The 11525-nt window shown below is 37.3% G+C and overlaps 1 protein-coding gene across 1 annotated transcript in view; it reads right to left on the bottom strand.

The window, feature by feature from the left end:
* The window catches only part of CCDC73 (coiled-coil domain containing 73), a 155283-nt gene that overhangs the window by 75542 nt on the left and 68216 nt on the right, over nucleotides 1-11525 (bottom strand). Inside the window, 1 exon segment of the mRNA XM_017849710.1 lies at nucleotides 629-667. Within this exon segment, the coding sequence (XP_017705199.1) occupies nucleotides 629-667 (39 nt within the window).

Here is an 11525-nt window from a genome sequence, read left to right on the forward strand (position 1 = left end):
ATTATATCCCAAATACTGCTTCATATATTTTGTTCTTTTCAGGCTTTAATTAATAATTACATGTTTACATAAATATCTAGAAGAGATACCATTAAAATAAGAGGTTTTAGAGTTTTGTTGTTTGTTTTTACTATAAGACCCTAACAATAATTTGGGAACTGTGTAAAATTTATTTTAAATATACAGGTTGAATATCTCTAATCAGAAATGCTGGGACCAGAAGTATCTCATATTTGAGATATTTTTGGATTTTGGAATATTTGCATTATACCTATGGGTTGAGTATCTCAAATGCAAAAATCTGAAGTCCAAAATACTCCAATGAGCATTTTCTTTGAGCATCATGTTGACGCTCAAAGTTTCCAATTTTGAAGCATTTCAAATTTTGAGTTTTCAGATTTGGGATGCTCAACCTGTATAAGTACTATGTAATCTAGAAATAAATTTGTGAAATAATTCATGTATGCAACACGTGAAATTGCAAATATCCCCTTTAATATTACTGGGGACAGTAATATCCAGTTTCAACAATTAATTTGTTCACTATATATGTCACATTTTATTCACAAAATACTAATCCCCTAAGTACTAATCCAGATGGGGAAAATATGTTTTGTAATTTCCTTACCATTTCACTCACTTTCTTCTGTAAAGAGTATTTAGAAACCTTGAAAATAAGGGGAAAATCTCATTAAAATACTTTAATTATCTACAACAAATTCCTCTGGTATCAAAATTACATGCTATAAAATGTGGCATTTATCTTCTATGTACCATTATTGATTTATTCAACACATTTATGGCACCTACTATATGGTAGATACTTTCCTAGACTCCTGGAATATAGCAGTGAACAAAACAAAGTCCCTACCTTTAAGAAACTTACTTTCTAGTTGGGGGTGGTGATAGGACCGACAAATATAAGTAAAATGTATGCATGTTAGAGAGTGATAACCACTAAGACAAAAATAAAGCAAGAGAGATACAGAGAGCAGTCTAGGGGAGTTTGTTACTTCATATTAGCTCTTCCCTGAGGAAAAGTTTTAAAAAAACAAGCATAACAACTGTTTTATTTATTTATTTATTTATTTTTTTGAGACGGAGTCTCGCTCTGTCGCCCAGGCTGGAGTGCAGTGGCCGGATCTCAGCTCACTGCAAGCTCCGCCTCCCGGGTTTACGCCATTCTCCTGCCTCAGCCTCCCGAGTAGCTGGGACTACAGGCGCCCGCCACCTCGCCCGGCTAGTTTTCTATATTTTTTAGTAGAGACGGGGTTTCACCGGGTTAGCCAGGATGGTCTCGATCTCCTGACCTTGTGATCCGCCCGTCTCGGCCTCCCAAAGTGCTGGGATTACAGGCTTGAGCCACCGCGCCCGGCCAACAACTGTTTTAAACAAACAAATCATCTCATGATCCACAGATAACAGTCATTAACACTTTGGTACTACCAGTTTTTGTTTGTTTGATTCGTTTGTTTGTTTTTAAGATAGGGTCACACTCTGTTACCTAGGCTGGAGTGCACTGGGATGATCACAGCTCACTGCAGCCTCAACCTCCTGGGCTCAAGCAATCCTCCTGCTACCTCAGCCTCATAAGTAGCTGCCGACTATAAGAACATGCCACCACACCTGGCTAATTTTTAAAATTTTTTGTAGAGACAGGGTCCCACTATGTTGCCCAAGCTGGTCTTGAACTCCTGGGCTCAAGACCTCCAGCCTTGCCCTCCTAAAGTGCTGAGATTACAGGTATAAGCCACCATGCCCCACTCTACCAGTTTTTAAAAAACATATATTTATACTTTAAAAGAGAGCCAGTGGAAAGTGATAATAAATATCTATTTTGCAACCTACTTTACTTAATATATAATAAACACATTTCTGTGACAAATTAATGTACAATATAACTTTTTAATGGCTACACAGTATTCCATTTTTTAACTTTACCATAGCTTACCTAATCACTCATGTTTACAGGTTTACTGAATTGAGTTTTTCACTATTATGAAATATTCTGAAATAAACATGCTTATATCTAGACTTTTATAGTTACTCTTTTTATTAGGATAAGTTCCAAGAAGCAGAATTTCTAAGACTTGTTAATTTTTATAGGCTTTTAAAAAACCGTTACATAAGCCAGCGCAGGGGCTCATGTCTGTAATTCCAGCACTTTAGGAGGCTGAGGCAGGTGGATTGCTTGAGCTCAGGAGTTCAAAACCAACCTGGGTAACATGGTGAAAGTCTGAAAACAAAACTAAGCTGGGTATGATGGTGTGTGCCTGTAATCCCAGTTACTCGGGAGGCTGAGGCCAGGATGATTGCTTGAGCCCGGGGGGATGGAGGTTGCAGTGAATTGAGACCGCATCACTGCACTCCAGCCTGAGTGACAGAATGAGACGCTGTCAAAAAAAAAAAAAAAAAATTGTTACATAGTCTTCTAGAGGATTGACCAAGTTAAACGCCAACCAGCCATGTATGAGTGCTCATCTTCTTAAATCCTACTTATATTTTTTAAATTTTAAGCAAAAGTACAATAATTACTACACATTTCCTACGAAATAAATTTTTTAGCCTACTGCCATGAATGACCTGATTTTTATTATATTATATTTTATTTTATTTTATATTAATGGATGGGTTGTATATGATTCATTTCTTCCATAAATGTTGAATGCTTATTGTAAGTAAAGCATTGATATAGACACTGGGGGTACAACAACTGGACCAAAAGAAAAAATCCTGTCCAGCTTAAATTCTGGGCAAGAAAAAAAGCAATATAAGCTAAAACATATGGTATATTAGATATTGATAGGTGTTAAAGAAAAACAATAAATCAGGAAAGACGATTACACAGGATGGTCAGGAAACTCCTTTCTGAGATAGCAAATTCTGAGTAAAGACCTGGATAGAAGTAAGGAAGAATATTTCAGTTCCCTAACGTGGAATAAGGTCTAGTGTGTTCAAAGAATAGCAAGGAAGTCCATGTGGCTGAAAGGGAGTAAGCAAGGTGAAGAACAGCAGAGTTCAGAGAGGGGCAAGGGAAGGCAAGGGAACCCAAATCATTGTAGGCCTCGTTATGTGTGATACAGATTTGGTTTTTATAACTAACGAGATGGAAAGCCACTACAGAGTTCTGAGGACAAATGTGACAAAGCCTGACTTAGCTTTTTTTTTTTTTTTTTTTGAGATAGAGTCTTGCTCTGTGCCAGGCTGGAGTGCAGTGGCGTGATCTCAGTTCACTGCAACCTCTGCCTCCTGGGTTCAAGCAATTCTCCTGCCTCAGCCTCCAAAGTAGCTGGGACTACAGGTGCATGCCACGATGCCTGGGTACTTTTTATATTATTAGTAGAGACGGGGTTTCACCATGTTAGCCAGGATGGTCTTGATCTCTTGACCTCATGATCTGCCCACCTCAGCCTCCCAAAGTGCTGGGATTACAGGCACGAGCCACCGCGCCAGGCCCTGACTTAGCTTTTTAAAGACTCACTCTATTACATTCACATTAGAAGGGAACAAAGGTTGTGGCAAGAAAAACCACTTAATAAGCTACTGTAATAATCCAGATGAAAGTGGATGATGAATGAGGACTAGGATGTTAGTAGTGGATGAAATAAGAAGTGGTTGGAAAGTAGATACACTCTGAGGGAGAGCCAAAAAAAAAGTAACTGGAAAAAGAGAGTTGTCATTAATAAGGATGGAAAAGATTAAATAAGCCAGTTTTCAGGAGGCGGGACTTTAGAAACTTAGTTTTAACTATGTCAAGTTTGAGGTGTCTTTTAGATATCCAAGCAGAGACAGCAAATAGTTAATGTAGAATGGATTAGGGGTTAGGAGATAAACATTTAGAAGTCTTCTATATGTAGATCCCATTTTAAAGACACGAGTCTGGATGAGATCAGAGTACTTTTTAAGGCATTCAGCACAAAAGCAAAGGAAAATGTTTTGAGGTCATCTAGCAAAATAAGAGGAAAAAATGAAAAGACAAAATTCAGAAGACAATGTATTACTCTAATCCGGAATTTATTATCTGCTACCATTAGCCAAAGATAAAACTATATCTAGAGCAAATTTACCAAATAATTTCAGGCCACTGTTCTTCACACACACCTCTGCATTTATTCTTTCTCAATTATAGTCCACAGCTATATTTTATCAATAGCTCTAGAGCACTGCCCAACTAGTATACTCCCACATAGCTGCATTTCTGACACATAGATGAATTTGAAAATAAAATAATTGGATTGACATGCAGTATTTTTATAGATGCTATATTTAATATTTTAATTATTTAAAATTGGTTAATATCACATATAGGCATACTTCTAATATCAGAACAAAACTATACTAATGCTAATGCATTAACTATAGAAGGCAACTTCAAGAATAAAATACAAATGTTTTCCTATTATAGTTATCCTTCACTTTATGGAAAATTATAAGAAAAGCTGACTGAAAAGCACACTGCTTTAGAGAAAATCTTATTTTCCTATTAATTTTCCATTTATTGAATTTATTTTAGTTGGGAATAAAGTCCCCCAAATACTATGTTTAAAACATTTAACCCCTTCCTCTTCTTTTTTTTTTTTTTTGAGACGGAGTCTCGCTCTGTCGCCCAGGCTAGATGGAGTGCAGTGGCCGGATCTCAGCTCACTGCAAGCTCCGCCTCCCGGGTTTACGCCATTCTCCTGCCTCAGCCTCCGGGTAGCTGGGACTACAGGCGCCCGGCTAGTTTTTTGTATTTTTTTAGTAGAGACGGGGTTTCACCGTGTTAGCCAGGATGGTCTCGATCTCCTGACCTCGTGATCCGCCCGCCTCGGCCTCCCAAAGTGCTGGGATTACAGGCTTGAGCCACCGCGCCCGGCCCCTCTTCTTAAACAGTTCAGCCCTGAAATCCATTAGGTTAGGTAGTATAAGGTAGGGGTATGTGAGGAAGTGGTGAGGGGGTTGTGTCTAGAGCATTCCGGAATAGAATAACAGGCCCGAATGGAGAAAAGAGGATTTCCCCATGTAAGGGAGGGCAGTCTACTGTGGGGAGTCAGAAACTAAGTAAGGTGAGGAGGGTGACCCTGCAAAAGGGCAACCCCGCTGAAAGTGTCAGAATCCAAGCAGGAAAAGGAGGACATCCACATAAGGAAAGAGAGGGCAGCAGAATGGTGGACTGGTTACGTAACAGGGTGTTTTATGGAATAAGTCAACGTCTTAGTGATAATGAAAGTCAGATTTCTCATTGAAAGAGAAGTACTAAAGAGAAGAAATAAACTAAAATAATCCTTGTAGTTTGGGATTGTAATTTGCAGTAGTGCAAATTAATGGTTTTCAATATACATACATAGATTGATATAAAAATATATGTAACTGTAAGTATATGTGTATATGTATGTATGTAAATATATACATATATTTCCTAGCTCTGTCCACTGAGGGGGTCTGAGAACAATGACATTCCAACAGTAATAACTGTAATAGCACTCAGACTTTGGTTTCTATATACCTTTTTTTCTACTAAAAGGAACCAGGGCAACATGGAGAAATGGTTTATTACAGGGCAAAATCAGATAAAGTACGAGGTGATCCTGGTACATTTTATTTTATCTGAAAGCAGAAAATCCTAAACGAATGATGAAGACATGTCAAAAATACCCAGCAGCCAGCATGAATGGACTCCAACTGGCCAAACCAAGGATAATTTGATAAAAATAAATGATAGTCAAATACTTTAATCCATTGTACAAAACAAGAAACTATGAGCCTATATTGATATAAATAAATCTATTAAAAGTTTGGTGAGAAATGACATATTTACATAGTTTCAAAGTGCCTCTCCAAAAAATACACTGATTACAAAGGAGAAAAGAGTAACCTTACAGTGGAGAAATTTGTCAGATACTTCCTTAGTCAAATTATCAGAGTGAACATCACCAATAATAAAACAAATCGAAACCATTAGCTATCTGATAGGATTCAATAAGAAGAATATGGCATTACTTCTGTGATATTTCTTCCAGAGATAAATAAACTGAATCTAACCATGAGGAAACATTGTACAAACAGAAACTAAGGAACATTCTACAAAATAATGGTCTGTTATCTTCAAGACTGTCAAAGTTATAAAAATCAACCAAAGACTAGGAAAGTCTTCCAGACTGAAAGAGATTAAAGAGCTATGACAACTAAATACAAACACAGGATTCTAAACTAGACCCTTTTGTTATGAAAATACTTTAATGTGACAGTTGGTGAAACTGAATGAGTCCTGAACACTACAGTTATATACCAGTGTTAACTTCCTGATTTTGATTGCTGTGTTATGGTTTTACAGGAGAATGTCCCTGATTGTAAGAACGATATACTGTATTAATGAGATGATAGAGCATCAGTTTGGCAAATTATTCTAAAATCATTCAGGAAAATAAGTTCTTTCTATTGTACTTCCAATGTCTCTAAAAGTTGATGATACTTTCAAAAGAAAAAACTTAAGTGATTCTTAAAAACATTGTGGAATGAACTAATGTGAAATGTTTGAAAAATATATAGCATCAATAAAAAAAAGTTAACATACAGCTGAAGTTCAAAAGAAAGATAAGGAAATTGTCAGACATCAAAAATAAGACAGGAAATCCATAGTCAGAGTTGTAAGTATGCAAGGTGATGCTCTAGTAATCCAGAAACCCGTACAAACAGATATAGGCTGTCATGGCAAAGTCAGGGTTTTAATATCCATGTGGGCACAAAGCCAGGGGATCTAGAACACTGGTATAGAGAAAGGACTCTAGAAAAACAGCTAACTTCAAGAAAGGAAGACTAGAAGAACTCAGCCTACCAGCACAAAAAATGTCTTTGCCTAGATCACACAAAACCAAAAATTATTCCATGAGAAATAGAAAAACCTAAACTTGTAGTACAAAAGGGTATAAAGTCCTAATAATAGATGCTCCCTGCATGGTATGTACATCCTAGATGATAAATTAAGGTAACAACCAGAAACTGTTCTGTGAAACCCTTGAGGCTCAGAACAGAAGCAAATTCAAAAGAGCTCTGTAGGAAGAATTCCACAAGTTCATCAGAAAAATACAACCTCCACTAAAGAGGGGCTCACAATTTAAAATTTATGAACCACATTAAAAAGGAAGATTTACAATGAAGGAGCATTAGCAGGCAGCCACTGCAAACAGGAAGACTTGTACCCACCAATATTTAAAAATAACAGAAGAATCTCAAAGATATTATTAAAATATTTTAATGATTAGAGACATAAAAGATAAATAAGAAATGTGAAAAAAATATAGGACACTAGAAAAGGCAGATTTTAAAAGCACCAAATAGAACATCTATAAAAGAAAAAGGTCATTATAAAATAAAAAACTTAAAACATAAGTTATATGGCAGATAAAACATAGTTGAAGAATTAGTGAACTAAAAGATATATCTCAGAAAATTACTCACGCCTGTAATCCCAGCACTTTGGGAGGCCCAGGCGGGTGGATCACAAGGTCAGGAGATTGAGACCATCCTGGCTAGCATGGTGAAACCCTGTCTGTACTAAAAATACAAAAAATTAGCTGGGCGTGGTGGTGGGCACCTGTGGTCTCAGCTGCTTGGGAGGCTGAGGCTGGAGAATGGCGTGAACCTGGGAGGCGGAGCTTGCAGTGAGCCGAGATCGTGCCACTGCACTCCAGCCTGGATAACACAGCGAGATTCCATCACAAAAATAAAGAAAGAAAAAAAATTACATAAGATACAGCAAGCCCACAGGCATAAAGAAATAGAAAGTGTATAAGGTATAGAGACATGGAGGATGAATGAGAAGATTCAAAATATATCTTCTTAGGAGGTTGAAAGGAGAAAATATAAAGACTCATTGGGGAAGGTAATACTTGAAGTGATAAAGACTTAAACTGTTCTCAGAAATAAATATATTAATTTTCATGTCACAAAAGAACTTAAATTGTAAAACAAAGAAAATAGACAAATATTTTAGTAATAAAATAATTTTGTAATTCAACTTAGAAAGCTGTAGGACTGAGAGTGATTTTTAAAAGAATTTTTTAGAGAAGATTGAGGTTCACAGCAAAATCCAGAGGAAGGTAAAGAGATATACCATATACTCCCTGCCCCACACATACATAACCCCCCATTATTAAAATCCCCCACCAGAGGGGTACTGATATGGTTTGGCTCTGTGTCCTCACCCAAATCTTATGTCAAATTGTAATCCCCACGTTGGAGGAGGGGCCTGGTGGGAGGTGACTGGATAATGAGGGCAGTTTCTAATGGTTAGCACAATCCCTCTAGTGTTATCTCATGATGGAATTCTCATGAGATCTGGTTGTTTAAAAGTGTGTAGCACTTTCCCCCTTAGCTGTCTCTCTCTCCTGCTCTGCCAGGGTAAGACATGCTTACTTCCCCTCCCACCATGATTTTAACTTTCCTAAGGCCTCCCAGTCATGCTTCCTATACAGCCTGCAGAACTGTACGTCAATTAAACCTCTTTTGTTCATAAATTACGCAGTCTCAGGTAGCTCGTTATAGCAATGTGAGGATGGACTAATACGGGTACATTTCTTACAATTAATGAACCTACAGTGACATCATTATCACCCAAAGTTCACAGCTGACATTAGAATTCATTCTTGGTATTGTACATACTATGAGTTTGGACAACTATATGACATGTGTCCACCATTACAGTATCATACAGAGTATTTTATTGCCATAAAATCTTCTGTACTCTGCCTTTTATCTCTCCCTCCTTCAACCCCTGGAAACCACTTTTTTTTTTTCTTTCAAGATGGAGTCTCGCTCTTGTCCCCCAGGCTGGAGTGCAATGGTGCGATCTCGGCTCACTGTAACCTCCACCTTCCAGCTTCAAGCGATTCTCCTGCCTCAGCCTCCCAAGTAGTTGGGACTACAGGTGCCCACCACCACACCCCACCAAATTTTTGTATTTTCAGTACAGACGGGTTTTCATCACGTTGGCCAGGCTGGTGTCAAACTTCTGACCTCAGGTGATCTGTCTGCCTCGGCCTCCCAAAGTGTTGGGATTACAGGTGTTAGCCACTGCGCCTGGCCACAACCACTTTTTTTTACCGCCTCCATCATTTTTCCTTTTCCAGAATGTCATATATTTGGTGAGTACTGTATCTTTGTTGTTTTAATTTGTATTTCCCTGATGACACATGATGTGGTGCATCTTTTCATAAACTTATATGCCATCTGTATGTATATCTTCTTTGGTGAGGTGTCTGTTAAGATCTCTGGCCCATTTTGAAATCAGATTGTTTTCTTATTGTTCCGTTTTAAGAGGTCTTTGTTATTTTGGATAGCTGTCCTTTGTCAGAGGTGTCTTTTGCAAATTTTTTTTTCCTACTCTGTGGCTTGTCTTTTCATTCTCTTGACAAGCCAGAGTAGGTAAAGTTTTTAATTTTAATGAAGTCCAGCTTATCAATTCTTTCAGAAATCATGCTTTTGGTGTTGTATCAAAAAAGTCATCAGCAAACTCACGGTCATCTAGATTTTCCCCTATGTTATCTTCTAGGAGATTTTTAGATTTGTGTTTTACATTTTGCTCTGTGTTCCATTTTGAATTAAATTTTGTGTAAATCTGTGTCTAGATTCATTTTTTTCTATGGATGTCCAGCTGTTCCTGTACCATTTGTTGAGAAGGATGTCTTTTTTACCTTCCCAACTTTGAGAGCTTTGCTTTTTTATTACATTTCCTTCTATCTTTCTCCAGACTATAAAATTACCCAAATATCTAAGAATTCCTCATGCATAAATGTATAAACTCAAAGCTCCAGAAATCTAATTTCCTTTTGTCCATGTGATTAGGTATGGCCTAATAAAATTAAGCTTCAAAACTAGAAATAACATGTTATATATTAAATATCCCTTCGGTTCTATAAGAGGAATTAATATAATATATAAAATTAAGTAAGTTTATATTTAATGAAGTAAAATAATAAAATAGAGCTTTGGAGCTGAATATCTTAAAGATCATCTATCCCATTCCTCCCAGTCTGGGTTTTACGACATCTACCTATCCTCTCTTTATTCATGCCTCTTCTGGGAGCGTGAATGGAGCCCTCTCCTCCACTTCCTCACTCCTATTATCTAGGGTAGAGAATGCAGACACTGTTTCACAAAATGGTCTTGTTTGGGAAATGCTGATGGAGTTCAATTTCTTCATTTTACCTAAAGGAAAACTGAAGCTGAGAAAGAAAGCATCTTACCACAGGACTATGTAATAAGTCATTAATAGACAGAAACAGTTTACTTAAAATCTACAGAACAATCAGCAAAGTGTCTTTATTAAGCCCTCTAAAAGCATACTGTTTTCATACACAAAGTTTTATTTGTCAGGTAATTTAGATGTAGGAAGGTTGCCCTGCTCTAAGCCCATCCCTTTGAAATGAACTAAGATGGTACTATGTTTAAATAGAAATGGAACACATTGAAAGAATCCACTAAAGCAAAAATAATTAGTCTTTTTGGAATATGATTTTTGTTTTCTGTGTTAGAATTCAGTAAGTAGAGTCTCTTGACTATGAGCACCATTAAGAGAGGGCACTATCTGGTTTCTTGTTCCTGTACCTAGCACATACCAGAGTATGATCTTATGAAGGAAAAAGGGAGAAAGAGAAGTAGTAACTACCAAAGTAAAGGAGGGAGGGAAGATGCTACACGTTGGTTAAGAGGCTTCCTTGCCTAGTGGATTTATATCAGATCCTTAAATTGAACAGAAATTTTACTTAAGTTTCAATTTAGGGGGTTGGGGGAAATCACAAGTATCTTCATTGCTCTACTCTATTCATGTATCATGTTCAGCAGACCATGAGGTACCCTATACATATGCCTATACTATGTTCTGGGTTGAATAAGGCAAATCCTTATGCCTCTTGCATAGAAAGTCAGCCATATGAAGGAATTTCTTTTGTGTTGAAAATACTCTCTATAGGGAATCATCCCTAACTCATTTTATGAGGCAAGCATCATCCTGATACCAAAGCCTGGCAGAGACACAACAAAAAAAGAGAATTTTAGACCAATATCCCTGATGAACATCGATGCAAAAATCCTCAAAAGACACTGACAAACCGAATCCAGCAGCACATCAAAAAGCTTATCCACCACGATCAAGTGGCCTTCATCCCTGGGATGCAAGGCTGGTTCAACATATGCAAATCAATAAACGTAATCTATCATATAAACAGAACCAAAGACAAAAACCACATGATTATCTCAATAGACGCAGAAAAGGCCTTTGACAAAATTCAACAGCTCTTCATGCTAAAAACTCTCAATAAACTAGGTATTGATGGAATGCATCTCAAAATAATAAGAGTTATTTATGACAAACCCACAGCCAGTATCATACCGAATGGGCAAAAACTGGAAGCATTCCCTTTGAAAACTGGCACAAGACAGGGATGCCCTCTCTCACCACTCCTATTCAACATAGTGTTGGAAGTTCTGGCCAGGGCAATCAGGCAATAGAAAGAAATAAAGGGTATTCAGTTAGGAAAAGAAGAAGT

Source organism: Rhinopithecus bieti, unplaced genomic scaffold (assembly GCF_001698545.2).
Source record: "Rhinopithecus bieti isolate Rb0 unplaced genomic scaffold, ASM169854v2 scaffold_32083, whole genome shotgun sequence".
NCBI classification, from domain to species: domain Eukaryota; kingdom Metazoa; phylum Chordata; class Mammalia; order Primates; family Cercopithecidae; genus Rhinopithecus; species Rhinopithecus bieti.